The following is a 15854-nucleotide window of genomic DNA, read 5'->3' as shown; positions in this document are numbered from 1 at the left end:
TTCACAGAGCTTTTTTCCTCCTGCTTAACTATTGCTGGCCGTCTTCACGCTTGGCTTTTGATTTGTATGGTGGTCCGAACAAAGACTTAATGGGTAACAATAGGTTAAATGCTAAGCTATGAGGTTGCGTCATCTGCTAACATTCACCAAATGTGTGAATGTAGACGTAGGGAGTTCATTTTAAAATCACTAATACATTTTTAATTCAAGGATTTATGAGACTGAGTGCAAAACAGAGACTCTGTGTTTGACTAGTTTGACAAAAACACATTGTTTACTATTTCATTTATTTGCCACAGGGTAATGTCTTTGATTTTAAAACATGTCCAAATTTCAGCAAGCATTAACTTCAGAAACGCAGATCATATAGATTTTCATGGGTGTTCTCAAGGTTCAAGAGCAGGCGAGGTCAATCCTGTGGAACAATAGATCCAAAGCAGCTGAGAGTTTTAATATCGTGGAGTTGGACAAACTGTGTGGGGAGTTTAGATAGGAGAGTGACTATTTTTATTGGAACTCAGTCAAACAAAGATAAACCTCTTGAAGTTTAGTTCAGCACATTAATGTTCTCCAGATTAATCAAGCTATGAATAAATGCACAAAGGTTTTTCTGGATTAGTTAAGTACTAAACAAATGTGTTAAAGCGGCATCATGCATGCTTTTTAAAAGGACTCTGTGTTTTGCTGAAAAACTATATTTTTTCTCTGTAGGTGTTGAGTGTAATCCTCAAATAAGAGAGACCTGAAATGTGAAGCTATTCGTTTCATAGCCAAAGACTCTTTTTATTGCAGCTGAGTGTGTGTGTGTGTGTCTGCATCGTGATGTAAGAATAATATTTATTAGTACTTCATGAACACATGGAAACCCATTTGCTCCCTCGCATCCAATATCTTCAGTTGTGAAAATGCTTTTGTCGTCAGTGGAAATTCACTTTGTTTTCACTAATGATGCCATATTCTTATTATTTACATATTAATAAGGCTGAAATAGTTACTTTAAAAAAACGTAAGTGTGCATTTAGTTGTTGTTTTCATTATTTTTTCATTTATAATGTCGATATCTATAGACTTTAAAGTATAATGTAAAGTAAATGAGTAAATTTTATGTGTATTTTTATTTTTTATAATATAAATTAGAATATTTGAGGATTAATTAGTTAATTATATTTTCATTTGAAATGTAAATTATATGTATGCAAAATACAGTGTGAAGAATATTATTTTAATATAGTATGTGTATTTAGTTTATATATATATATTATAATTAATACAATTAAAACCATAAAACAAATCTTTGATACTTGAAATAAAGTAAATGTTAACTGAAATGATGCTAAAATAACACTGACATGTATTTAAATGATATTATGTATATATATATGATATTTTGCTTTTTCAATTCTGTGATTTCAGTTGCAAGTTAGTACTTGCTGCGTCTAATGTTATAATCCTAGCAGGGGGGAATTTCATTTGTTATGAAAATCACTGAGTTGGAAATATTTGAGTTGGAAACAGCTGACCACCACTGGTTTTAATTGACAGGGGATATGCAGGGCTGGCAAAGAGAAATAGTCCCATTTAATGTGACTGCTTATGAATGCAGATATTTTATGGTTTCCATACACGTTTAGGTTACACCTGAAAAACTGCCCATTCTATGCACTGCATTTTTAAAATGAATTTATATGTATAATCTTTAATCTTGCTTCAAACAAGTGCATTATACCAAAGTTTATAGCAGTACAGGCTATAACCTGTGGCTCGGCCTGACATGTGAAACATTGGAGATGGTTGAGCTCCGTCACACAATTGGAGAGGATTATCAGGCCTGAGATCGTCAGGTTTTTTCCCGGGAAAGACTGAACAGTTGCCTCAGCAGAATTCCAGTGTCACTGAACGCAATGGGATTGTCCATGACACTTCATCCGGCCTTTAGATAGGAGATTAGCTGCCGTGACTAAATGACTTTTCAGCACAGTTTAAAGCTGATCATTAACATATACATGATTCATACGCATTGCGAGGAGATCCCTCAGAGCAGTTCATGTCATTTCTGTATTTATTTGTGCACAGTTGATGGATGTATACATAGTATACAATGGATTCCAATAGAAAAACATAAGCGCCTTTTGCTATATTAACATCAAAAGATGAGAACGCATAATGAAACAAGGAAGCACCTTTGGAATGAATGAGATGCTCTCAACAACAACATTTGGTTTACACAAGTTACAATGTATCTTCATAGATCCAGCAGAGAATACATCTAATACACGTACAATTAAACATACTGTTGATTTTTCATCTAAGAAACATGGTGACTTAGCTAAAATCATGGTGGCTGTAACAGCTGCATGTGTTTAATATTTCTTCGTTTTCCCTCTGTGGAGATTATTGATATTGAAATCATATTATATAAGAAGATGCTTTTGCACAACGTTTGCAGTACCGGGGCTATATCAACATCAGTGTCTTTTAGCAGAGATCGGTTTAAAAAAAAAAAATCAATATACCCAAAGACTTTCTAACTCATATACTTGTATAGATAGCTGAATTGATGAAGTTTTGTGCCATAAAGTATTTTAACTGATTTATTTATAGTATTTAACTGTATCCCTTTGCATACATACCATTATATTAAACATTAACATTATTTTATTCATGTAAATATGTGTTCACAATCTGCCCAAAATGAGAGGATAAATTACTGATTACTTTCACTAAACCCAAACTAAAAGCCTACTTTTGGCATCATTATTTTGTCTTCTCTAAACTTATATGTAACCCCTAAATTCTGCTTGTTGAACCTTCAAAGATTAGGAATGATTTGATCTACTGACTATCTCAGTCTAATATACTGTACGAATACAAATGATCAATAGTGCATGGACCAAGTCGCCCTATTTTTGCATACAATATGCTTCACATTTAGATCAAATTATTCACATGTATTTTAAGTCTCAATACAAATTCAAACACTGTCTGATATTGTCACTTTATCTACAACCATGTGTAGAGGAGATTCTATAAAAGTCTGCTTTTGTGACAGTTTTAATGCCAAAGCATAACATTTTACAGCTTTACGTGGTCTGTGTTTTTTGGTTGCTTTAAAACACCCTGTCCTTTTCGAGGTAGGCGATAGCTGTACCTTAACATGTAACATTGTAATGGTAAAAGACATCCTTCGTGACAATATTTTCATTACAAATGAGGCAACACAGAATGCACACATAAAACGATCACTTTGGCTTCATGAAACTGGTTCCACAACACACCGAATCGTTCACTAGCAGGGCCGAACAATACAAAAGTCCAGTTCCTGTGGCTTTGTTTTGCTTGAGCAGTGGTCTCTAGGTAAAAGCAGTCCAGTTTGAGTGATGCATCGCAGTGGGCGTCTCTTAAAGCCTTTTCCACAGGTTTTAGAGCATGAGGACCATTCGCCGATGCTCCATGTTGGGCAAGGGTCACCACACACTCTTATGGCATTGGGCTTTTGTGTGCTGTCACAATGTGTAGCTGTTTCCCCATCCGAATCCAAACACTGTATCAGTCTACTTTGAACCCCGTTCCCACAGGTAACCGAGCACTTATTCCAATCCGCCGCCACCCACTTATAAGACGGCATCTGATAGGCCGGCTTCTTCAGCTCAACTTTATTGCTGTCCTCCAGCAAACTGTTTTGCGTAGGGTTTCTCTCCTCCTTCTTTAGGACCTTGCCCTCTTTATTTCCCGCATTCAGGTAGTAGGAGTAGCGCACTCGAGGAGGTGTCATTTTACCCACCGATAACAGTTCCACTGTGAGAGACTCTTTGAGAGGTCTGGAGGCCTGCAGCGTCTCTACCGATGTGCCCGTTCCACTGTAGCGCAGCAGACTTCCCTTTACGATAATGTCTTTCTCTACCGCTGAAACCACAAAGTTTCCATTCAGGAGATATTTGCCGTGGATGTTCTTTACTGCTAAATAGTTGTCATCGTTAACCAAACCGCGGTAACCGCGCTGCCTTATGTCCACATTTGCAGCTCCGATTGGTAGAGTCACCACAAAGTTATATCCATTCCTGAAAAATGAGATCACAGAGTAGGACAATATTCAGAATTAAAGTTTTGGCTTCTTTTTGATTCATTATTTGGAATTTGAATTGAATTAGGGACAGCACTCAGGAATGTCTGTTGGAAGCTGAATTGAAATGAATTTAAAGTGGAATTTACAATTTTAAAAAAAAATCAACAGATATTAGCATAATGGTAAATTAAGTGTTCCAAAATTGACAGTATTTTTAAATTAAAATAGTAATATAATATAAATTATTACAGAATTAAAATTAAGTACATTATTCTATTTTAATTTTTCTACTTTAATTAATTACACTTATGTAATTACACAAATGAGTACCGAGTAATATTCATTAACTACATGTACTTACTTTAGGGTTAGGGTTTGGTTTAGTGTTAGTTACTTGAAATAATGCACAATTTACTGTTATTAATATAGTAAGTACATGTGACTTGTAATATGTCATTCTTCATGTAACTATGCCATTCTTCTTTTAATTTTGCTTCCTTAAGTTTGAATCGCAATTTAGGGGTGCGTTCACACTTGTAGTTTGGTTCTCTTGGTTTGTTTGGTCTGGACCAAAAAAGAAAACTATACATTTGGACCGGATCCCCTTAAGGCCCGGGTATACTTCACTTTCCGCATTCCGTTCCGTCTCACGCGGACGAGCTCGACACATGCGCAATACTACCTACTTGACTTCTGAATGGAAAACAACTCTGAAGACATTGCTGCAGCTGACGGTAGTCCCTCAGATCTTGTAAAACCATAGACTCCGAGATAAAGCACTTACATGGGTTTTGTGAACATTCCAGAGACTTTCTTGCAGTTTTGGCTGTCTCCACCACACACACCACATTTGTCAAACTTCATGTTGGAGCTCAGTTTGCCATCGCAGCCAGCCTTAATGCACTTCCCCTGAACACAGACCGCTGAGGTATCAGGAGAACAAGGGGTCCCGTCCACCACCTGTCACACAGATAACATTCACTACACCATCAGCCTCTTTTTAATTACGATAATTTAAAGGTGTTAGGTTAAATAATAGTAAAATCCAGTAAAACCAATGACCTTGGTTTTGCTAGCACCATACACTACCAGTTGATCTGAAGAAACATTTCTGGCTCTCCTTGTCCAAGTTTCATCAAACTCCTTTTTTTTCCATTGTACAACAACAAACGTAATTTTGTCCTGCACTGATTTATTCATAGTATTTAAATAGATAAAGAAATATACATTTACACAGGAATAAAGATAAGAATGAAAACTATATAAAGTATATGAAGTATACAAGCCATAGTATACACTGCTGTTCAAAAGTTTGGGGTTAGTAATCATTATTATTATTATTATTATTATATTTTTTGTGTGCAAGTCTTTTAAGCTTTTAAAGATGTAATTTATTCCTGTGACGCAAAGCTGAATTTTCAGCATCATTAGTCCAGTCTTCATTGTTACATTATTTAATATACACAAGGAGCATCAGTTTACATTTCAAACATGAATTTTGACTTAATAACTGACTCAAAACCATTTTTAGCTGGTGAAAATACTAGTGTACTACTAGTGACGCACCACTGTACGTCACTGGCGATTGTGAGAAGCAGTCCTGCACTGTGTCTTTCCACACGGCCATATAAGCTCTAACCATTACTTTTTAAAAGTATCGTGTTCACTTTGAAAAGTGGATGTTATTCTTTCCATAAGATAAGAACTGCACACTGGCTCAGATCTGCACTTCTGCTCATGAACCATGAATGTCTAATAACTTTGCAGTATTTAAGCTTGTATTTTAATTTATTTACCTTCTGCGCAAGGACATAAAAGTATCCAGTGCCGTTGGCTCGGCAGATGAGCTTGCATCTGTCCTTAACAGAGACTCCAGAGTATTTTGGGACCCAGACCACAGACGGGCTCAGTCTGTTAGTGTTCAGACTGATGCCATTGAACGCTTCACACTGCTCTTCTCGAAAGCTCTTTCCTGTCACAAATAAAAGGTCATCGTCAGACACAAATATTGACTTATTCATATTGTTGAACATGAGACTGAAAGATATGTCGTTCACCTGAGTCTTTACAGGACTCTAAATTGCAGGAGCGATACTTCACTCTCAGTCCCTGGCAGTACTTGCCCCCGTTTTCAGGGACGGGGTTGTTACAGTCCCTTTTGGTGAGCTGCACCCCTCCGCCACAAGTACGGGAACATGGACCGTATGAACCCCACCGACCCCAATGGCCATCTACCTGCGGAAAGAGTCAACACGGCTCAAAAAACGCATCCCTGCTGAGAAGACTGGCAAACATCTGCAAAATGACTAGCATTTAAATGTTCATTGGCAGCAGAAATATCATATCATGAGAATTATATGCCACAATAACTATCTATCTAACTAACTAACGAACTAACTAACTAAATAAAAATAAAATAAGTAAATAAATAAACTTCACAAGGAGTGGACTGAAGCTGGAGTCAGTGCATCAAGAGTCACCACGCTCAGACGTCTTCAGGAAAAGGGCTACCAAGCCACATCTGAAACAGAAACAACATCAGAAGCATCTTACCTGGGCTAAGGAGAAAAAGAACTGGACCGTTGCTCAGTGGTCCAAAGTCCTCCTTTGGACTTTTGAAAAAAAAAAAAAAAAAGAATCTGCGAAACAGAAAAGTTCAAGTTATGCACTCAATACTAGGTCAGCTTGGATTCTGTGCCTCTCCACTCTTCCTCCAGACTCCAGACCTTGATTTCCAAATGAAATGCAAAATTGACTTTTATCTGAAAAGAGGACTTTGGACCACTGAGCAACAGTCCAGTTCTTTTTCTCCACAGCCCAGGTAAGATGCTTCTGATGTTGTTTCTGTTTCAGATGTGGCTTGGTAGCCCTTTTCCTGAAGACGTCTGAGCGTGGTGACTCTTGATGCACTGACTCCAGCTTCAGTGCACTCCTTGTGAAGCTCTCACAAGTGTTTTAATCAGCTTTGCTTGACAGTATTGTCAAGCTTGCGGTCATCCCTGTTGCTTGTGCACCTTTTCCTACCCGATTTCTTCATTCCAGTCAACTTTGTATTTTATATGCTTTGATACAGCACTCTTTGAACAGCCACCCCTTTCAGCAATGACCTTCTGTGACTTACCCTCTTTGTGGAGGGTGTCAATGTTTGTCTTCTGGATCATTGCCAAGTCAGCAGTCTTCCCCATTATTGTGGTTTCAAAGAACAAGAGATACCCGGCATTTATACTGTAGGGATGGTCATTTAAAGAAACTCAACTGTAAATATTCTAACATTTTGAGATACAGAATTTTTGACTTTCATGAGCTGTAAGCTCTTATAATACAAAAAAAAAAAACTTTTGAAATGTTTTACGTTACATGTAATGAATCTAGAATATATGAAGATTTCACTAAAATTGTTTTACTTTTTCAAATTTTTTGAGATGCACCTGTACACACACACACACACACACACACACACACATATATATATATTTATATTTTATATTATTATTATTTTTTTCCTGAAAGAAACTAAAACGTATTCAGCAGGGACAATTTAAATTGATCAAATGTAACAGTGAAGAGATCTAATATTACAAAAGGTATATTTCTCTCTCTTTTTCTATATTTCTCTATATTCTCTCTTTCTTTCTTTCTTTCTCTCTCTCTCAATTCAATTCAATTCAATATTGCTTTATTGGCATGACTGTAAAAAATACAATATTGCCAAAGCTTGAAATATATATATATATATATATATATATATATATATATATATATATATATATATATATATATATATAGAATTATAATAACAATGAAAATATCAAAATAATAGAATAAAAGCATTATAACAATATAAACTTAAATACACAGTGTAACAAATAAGAACTTGTGTGAACATTTCATACCACAGTGTTTAACATATAAACACACACAGGCTGAGGGTCACTGTGGTGGACAGTAGGGAAACACACTGAGGTCAGACATAATACCCATATTACACACATTACACACGTTCACCTGCTGTCTCTCAGGCTGTGGCACGTCTAAACACATCTTGCAGCCAGTGCTGCTGTCTGTCCTTCTCCTAGTATTATCTTTATTTGTTCCTCTTCAGTCATGGCTGTAAAGTTCTTTATGATGTTTGAGAATTTGTTAATGTATATGTCTCTGACTGATTTAAATTGGTAACAGTGAAGTAGGAAGTGTGTCTCTGTCTCGATCTCTCCTGTCTCACAGTGAACACACACTCTTTGCTCTCTGGGTAACCAGCTCCTTCTGTGTCTGCCGGTCTTGATGGCTAGTCTGTGCTCACTGAGCCTGTACTTGGTCAGGATCTGTCTCTGCTTTGTGTCTGTAACACTCTGGACATATTCTTCTAATTCATATTTTAATTTTATAGTTCGATAGAGTTGTAATTTACTTTGTGTTTTGGTTTCTTGATCCCAATGTTCCAGATATATATTTTTAGATTGTTTGATAATTTGATTATTTTGATGTTTGGGTGAGAAGCAGTGCTGGTCTGAGACTGGTTAGTGTTAGTAGAGTTAGTCAGGTTAGTAAGTCTCAGAACCAGCTGACTGAGTGAACTCTTTTCGGGTTTCAGTTCTTGGGTTTGTAGTGCTTTAAAATGTAGCGATTCTGTGGGACTTGATTTTAGACGCATCCAGAATTTGAGGGATCTTTTTTGTATATTTATAATCAATGGGAAACGGCCTAATTATGCCCTACATGCATTATTGGGTGTTCTCCTTTGTAATTTTAGAATCATTTTGCAGAATTCTGTGTGTAGGGCTTCTGTTGGATGTGTGTCCCATCTAGTGTAGCTCTGATCACTGAGTGGACCCCAAACCTCACTTCCATACAGCGCTATGGGCTGAATCACACTTATCAAAGAATTTTTTTTCTTGATTGCGTAAAAACCCCTCGAGCTTTATCTTTGAGAGCATTCACTGCCGTACTGAGACTCCCCGATGCAGTGATGATCAGGCCGAGGTAAGTGTACTGCATCATGTGTTCTAGGGCGGTGCTGCCTAGACTGAACTGGTATCTGTGTTCCTGACAGCTGGGCTTTTTCTGAAAGATCATAATGCTGGTCTTTTTGAGGTTTACTGCCAGGGCCCAGTTCTGGCAGTAGTTCTCCAGCAGGTCTAGGTGTTGCTGTAGTCCCTGTGGGCTGGATGACAGCAGCACTAGATCATCTGCGTCATCAGCAAAAGCTTGATGTTTTTGTCTTGTAGAGTGAGTCCAGGGGCTGTAGACTGTTCCAACTGCACCGCTAATTCATTAATGTAAATGTTGAACAGTGTTGGACTCAGGCTACAGCCCTGCCGCACTCCTCTCTTCTGGGTGAAGAATTCTGTATGTTTATTGCCAATTCATATTTCACATTTGTTGCTTGAATACATTGATTTAATAATGTCATAAACTTTACCCCCTACACCACTTTGTAAAAGTTTGTAATATAATCCGTTGTGCCAAATAGAACCAAATGCTTTTTTTAAATCGACAAAGCATGCAAATATTTTTCCGTGTTTAGTCTGTTTTACGTGTTTATTGATTAGGGTGTGTTTAGGGTGTGTTGGGTGTAATGTGGTCAGTAGTTCTATAATTAGGAAGAAAGCCAATCTGACTAGGGCTCAGGACACTGTGTTCGTTACGGAAATTTACTATTCTATTGTTTAAAATACTGCTAAAAAACTTCCCCAGATTACTGCTCACACAAATGCCTCTAAAAATTATTAGGGTCCAATTTGTCTCCACTTTTGTGAATAGGGGTAATAAGTCCTTGGCTCCAGATGTCAGGAACTAAGTACAAGGTTGAATAATTTGAGCACAGCTGTCTGAAGCTCAGGTGTGCTGTATTTCAGCATTTCACCCAGAATGCTGTCCGGACCACAAGATTTCTTACATTTTTGGCTTTTGAGTTTTTTCATCAATTCTTCATGTGTAATTGGGAAGTCGAGAGGGTTTTGATTATTTTTATTTATGTTTTCATAAGTTTGTAGACTTTGTTTGATCTGATCAGAATTGTTAATGAGTTGTTTTGGAGGGATTTCTTTATATCAATTTTCAAAATGTTTTGTCCAAATGTTTCCATCTTGTATTGGCAAGTCTTGAGGTTTTGTTGTGCTCAGATTATTCCACATATCCCAGAACTGATTATGATTTACTGAATGTTCTATTTCTTGTAAACTTTTGGTCAGATGGTGTTTCTTTTTTGCTCTGATAGTGTCTTTGTATTGTTTTATTTTTGAACAGTATTCAGTTCTTATGTCAGCGTTGTTTGGTTCTTTGTTTCATATTTTATAATTTTCTAAGTTGTTTTCTTAATGTTTTGCAGTCTGAGTCAAACCATTTTTCATCTTTTGATGTATTTTTACTATTTTTTTCTTTTCTTTTTCAACTCAGTTTTACAAGCTGCTTTTTTATATGCGTATTTTATTTCATTTATAGCCAAATTAACTCCATCTTTAGTTGTTTCAAATTTTTAGTTAATAAATGTAGTGATTAGACTTTTAATTTCTTCAGAATTGAGGGCTTGAATAAATTTGTCTGTGCTGTCTGAAGCCCATCTGTATCCTGGTTGGATTTGCTACATTTGACAGGTTTTGGGTATGTTTTGTGTTAGTGAGTGATGTGTTGTAATATAAATGTTAATTTGGTTATGGTCAGACAGTGGAGTTTGTTGTTTGACAGTGAATGCACTGAAGGAGGAGGGGTCCATGTCAGTGATGGTATAGTCAACTACACTAGCTCCAAGACCTGAACAACACGTGAACCTCCCTAGAGAGTTCTCTCTCTCTCTCTCTCTCTCTCTCTCTCTCTCTCAATATACAGTATATATATAATATTACAAAGTGCTGTTCTGCTATTCTGATTCTATTAGATTTTATTAGAATCTGGAATTTTTTTTATCATGGTTTCCACAAACAAAATCACAAATTTACTTGACATGTGTCAAGTAAAACAATACAAGCACATTGGTCTGTAGTCTGGTATACTCTAGTTAGCACATCACTCACCTTGTTTTTGGTGGTATTTTGCTTATCAGTACATATCCCCCGATAGCACAGCTTGTTGCTGCCACAGGTTGTACCGTCAGCCCAGGGAAAGTGGCGAGTCTGACACACCAGCTGTCCTTTAGCTTTCCCCGTGCACCACAGCTTAGAGCAGGCCTGCATGTACGGACAGGGCTTGGATCCTGAGCCGAAGGCTAGTTCACACTGACGGCTGAGTGAGTAGCTGACACCTGGAGGGTCATCTGGAAGAGTCAGTAGCTTTTGGGGCTGATCCAGCAGACAGTCACCTGGAGAAGAAAAGGTACTTAATGCAAATCATACATTTAGGATTGGTGATTTGTGTAGTTGAGCAATGCATTTGTTCGACATTCCTGAGCCTCACACGTCAGAGTTGATTATAGCAGAGCTAACTATGCAGTCAAACGATTGCAGTCAAACTAACCATGGCCAGCGTCCAGGAAGTCTGTGATGATGGCAGCGCTGCAGACAGACCAGGGCGTGTTGTGGTCAATCTGGATCAGAGTGGGAGACATCATATGGTTGTCCTTGAGCTTTCCAAACACCTCCTCACAAGCCTTCACATTGTCATGTGGCATACTAAACACATGCCCTGGACAAGAGCCAAAGAAATAGTCAAGCCATGTCAGTCTGTTTTCATTTTCATAGCAGATAATGGAAATTATCTATCTATCTATCTATCTATCTATCTATCTATCTATCTATCTATCTATCTATCTATCTATCTATCTATCTATCTATCTATCTATCTATCTATCTATCTATCTATCTATCTATCTATCGTTCTATGCATCCATCTGTCCATCCATCCATCCATCCATCCATCCATCCATGTCTGTCTATCGTTCTGTCGTTCTATCTATCCATCCATTCTTCATTTTATCCATCCATCCATCCATCCATCCGTCCGTCCGTCCGTCCGTCTGTCTGTCTGTCTATATCTATCTATCTATCTATCTATCTATCTATCTATCTATCTATCTATCTATCTATCTATCTATCTATCTATCTATCTATCTATCTATCTATCTATCTATCTATCTATCTATCTATCTATCTATCTATCTATCTATCTATCTATCTATCTGTCTCTCTGTCTCTCTGTTTGCAAGGTGTACAATGGCTAACAGATTAAGACATGTACAAAGTTACAAAGAGTTTCATAAGTCTGTACACACCATATTATAAGGATGGCACTGATGCACCAGCCCCAGTGAATATGGTTCTTTTAGCATCTGCTAATGTTTTCCCATCTGTCTTTTATTAGACTTTTGTTTTCACAGGGATCAAGAGATGTGGAAAACTCTTGAATGCAGTTGTCATTGTTCTTCTCATTTCATAATAAAGCGTGACAGGACGTTTTTCTTGAAACAGCTGGCACAATATTCATGTTCAAAGATCAAGGAATCCAAGATAGGATTTCAGAAGTGCAAAGCCTCATCAAAATCCCGTCACACTAAAGGATTCAACTTAATTACACCACAGACAGAGTATCAGAGTGCTGGGAAGGGAACGCAGACAAGAACCTTCAGTTCACCTGTTTTGCTCACAGAAGACTTTGAAGCCAAACAAAGCTCTCACCTAATTCATGTGCAGTGGTGAAGGCTGAGGGGAGACCATCATCTTCGATCACTGAGCAGCTCCTCTTAGGATCACACATGGTGCCTACATCAGCCATACCCAGAGTGTCACACGTGGTGGCCCCACACAGGTCCTGTGAAGAGAATGATAATAGTGTGAAATCATTAATGAAACTCAATGTAACATAACAAGCATCAAGTGTTTCAGGAGAAGTATGAAGATGATAGCCAGGGTTACAGTAGCAATCGTTTAATTCATCTCCATAATCCATGCTTCCTCATTGAACTTTCCCCAATGATTAGGTCTGATCCAATGTGTATGTTTGTGAACCAATTTGTCAAAACAAAATACTTTTATTATTATTTATTATTGTGTATTGACATAATGAGAAGCACAGGGCTGTGTGGAGCAGAAAGGGTGGCCAAGAATGCCTGTAAACAGCTGTGGTTACGACATTGTTAAGAGGACAGATGGAACCATGTGAAAACATCGTAGTGCAGCCACCTGGAGACTGCAGGGAGAACATTTGGGAAGGCTGAATACTTTCCAATTTAATCTTGACATGAATGTTTCAACTTTCTCATGCTGTTAGATATGATGAATGGGGCAGTTGATGGCTATGAGATGTTACAGAAGTTATCAGTAAAATTTTTAAATACCAAGCAGCAAAATAGAAGTTTGCATTACTGTAATAGAAACAAATGAGTTAATTTGGCTGAAATTGCAGGTGCAGTGCAGGTACCTTGGCATACTAGTTAGCAGTTTAATGACCGCTGACTTGGATCACTTCTCTGCTTGAGTCAGTTTTACACACATGACGTGTGCTTTCAGCTTTCTGGTGATGTAATGGTGCTTTTAAGTTTATATTGGAATCAAATGGTAAAGAATTACATTTTATTTTAGGGGCACTCCCTAGACTTGACCTATTTCCTGAAATGTTTTACTACTATCTACCCAGATGGCATGTAATGTTAGTATAGAAAGTGTTTCAATTGTGGCAAAACTGCTGAAAGATATAATTTCAGAGATGATTAAAAGGAGAAATCTTTGTGTAAATATTTTTTATTCAATTGCCTAAATGACAAATGTCAAGTGGTGCAAACAAAGAAATACTTTGAGACCTTGAATAAATGTGTAAATAATAATAAAATAATGTTATAATTTGAAAATTGCTTCATCTCTTGTTTGATTGTTTGATTGATTGATTGATTAAAATCTACAGATCTACAACCACAGCAACAGAATTTTTTACCTTAATCCCCACAAAATTAAAACATTAATACAGAAATACAAACAAAAAAACAAGTTCATCATAGATATGCATTGAATTGAATTACAGTTCTATGTGTGTTTTAAATAACCTATTTTCAGACAAAAATTGTCATTGGCCCATATGAGAACATCATTTCTTACCTGCTTTGTAAACAAAATAGCTGTATCCCAGTACTCTGGGTGTTTGTCGTTGATTTTGTTCAGCTTCTTCTGCCAGGTGCAGAAATTGCGCAGCGTTAGTGCCGCGTTACTGGATACTTTGGGTCCCTTTTCTGCCTCATTAATCACCATAAGCTTTACAACCACTATACTGATAGCGTTCAAGATACTGGGGTGTTTGTACAGCTTTGCAGTGACAGACATGAGAGTCAAAAGGTAATGCTTCAGGTCGTCGCCGTGGAATTTCGCCATTGACTCATCAGCAACAACCAGGACCTCTACGTACCTCGGTATAGAGGCGAATCTTTTCGATCTGCTCAAACTTTTCAATAAAGTTTCTGTCAAGTTCCTCGTGTGTCCCTTAACATGTTTGTATTTTTCCAACGACTCCACAACGCCCTGCTTTGAACTGGATGTAACTCCGCACCTGGATGTCGAGTTCGGTGCGTGAAGATGTCTTCTCCTGCGGATGATGTGCGTTTTTTCAGCATCATCTGAGATTATTCCTGGTGCTGTGTTGGTCGACCTGCGCTCTATGAGGTACTCCATCCCGTTGTAAGAAAACGCTCCTCGGACACCTCCACATAGACTGAGAGCTGCATATGAATTCCTGTCTGCATTAATATCACCGGAGTAAAAGCATCTTCTAAAATCACCTAAAAAAGCACTTGAAGAAGATGTTGTGTCATTCTTAAATGTGCCACCAGGAGCCAGAAAACTGGAATCAGGCAGAAGATTAAGATACAATTCCTGATTAAAAGCGTTTATTCTGTAAACAACAAGTTCTTTGTTTAGTTTGTCATGACTTGGGTAATTTTCACGGTCAAGTCGAACAGGTTCACAAAAATCAGTTTCCATACAGAGGTATATTTTCGTTAAAGACAGCATGTGCAAGAGACACAACAAAACTACGGGGGAAACCGACATCGTTGTTGGCGGTGATTAGATATCCTTCAGAGTGTAATTCACGCGTGATGCTGTTGATCACGGTTCCGTACATCCGTCACGAGATTTAAGCTTTGCTACACTCCCCATCCATCGCCCTGGTATTTCTCTCTGTGGAACCAGCTCTCTCTTTTTTATTCTTTTGCGTCATATGTAAACATTGCAGATTGTAATACGAGTTTTTGGGAAGTTCAGATGAGAGCATGGTTCATGTTGAACACTGCAGACACTTCTGACTCTCTAAATATGAGCATCAAGCCAGCCGCGCTTCAGAGGTTACCTCCCACTCCATACTAATGCTTGTGTCTTTTCTAGAGGTGTGGAATAATTGGCAAACGACTTTGGGGAGGAAAACTGGATAATAGCTTAATAATAATAATAATAAATAAATTAGTTTTCCATACAATTATAACCATTTTCATAAAATGTTCTATAAAATCAAATACGTTATTTTTAAATCATTTATGGAACTTCTGCAATATTTTAGTTGGATGTTTGTCTAAGAATATTCCAAACATTCTCATAATGTTTGCAAAATAATAAAATGCAAAATAAATGTTCCCCTTAATATTGCATTCACATGACCAAGAAAAAAAAAATAGAAATTTTGAACTTTCGAAAGTAAATTATCCTAAAGCCATGCATCACTTAAGTTTAGTTCACCTTCAGTTGGTCCCCATTCACTTGCATAGTGTTTTTTTTCTTCTTCCATACTACACTCTTAAAAATAAAGGTTCTTTATTGGCATCACTGATTCCACAAATAATCTTTACCATTTTCATTCCACAAAAGGTTCTTTACAGTGGAAA

At 37.4% G+C, this 15854-nt stretch overlaps 1 protein-coding gene across 1 annotated transcript; it reads right to left on the bottom strand.

Moving 5' to 3' along the window:
* Window positions 1-2036: 2036 nt before the first annotated feature.
* Window positions 2037-15279, bottom strand: adamts15b (ADAM metallopeptidase with thrombospondin type 1 motif, 15b). The gene is made up of 8 exons (XM_079387536.1): window positions 14083-15279; window positions 12670-12802; window positions 11513-11680; window positions 11074-11357; window positions 6121-6298; window positions 5860-6035; window positions 4848-5023; window positions 2037-4058 (listed from the first exon to the last, which is right to left on the bottom strand). The coding sequence occupies exons 1-8, from the start codon at window positions 15025-15027 to the stop codon at window positions 3287-3289; spliced, it is 2832 nt and encodes a 943-aa protein (XP_079243662.1). The 5' UTR covers window positions 15028-15279; the 3' UTR covers window positions 2037-3286.
* Window positions 15280-15854: the final 575 nt, after the last annotated feature.

The sequence above is a fragment of the Barbus barbus genome, assembly GCF_936440315.1.
Source record: "Barbus barbus genome assembly, chromosome: 31".
Lineage (NCBI taxonomy): Eukaryota > Metazoa > Chordata > Actinopteri > Cypriniformes > Cyprinidae > Barbus > Barbus barbus.
This window is presented reverse-complemented; position numbering and strand designations above follow the sequence as displayed.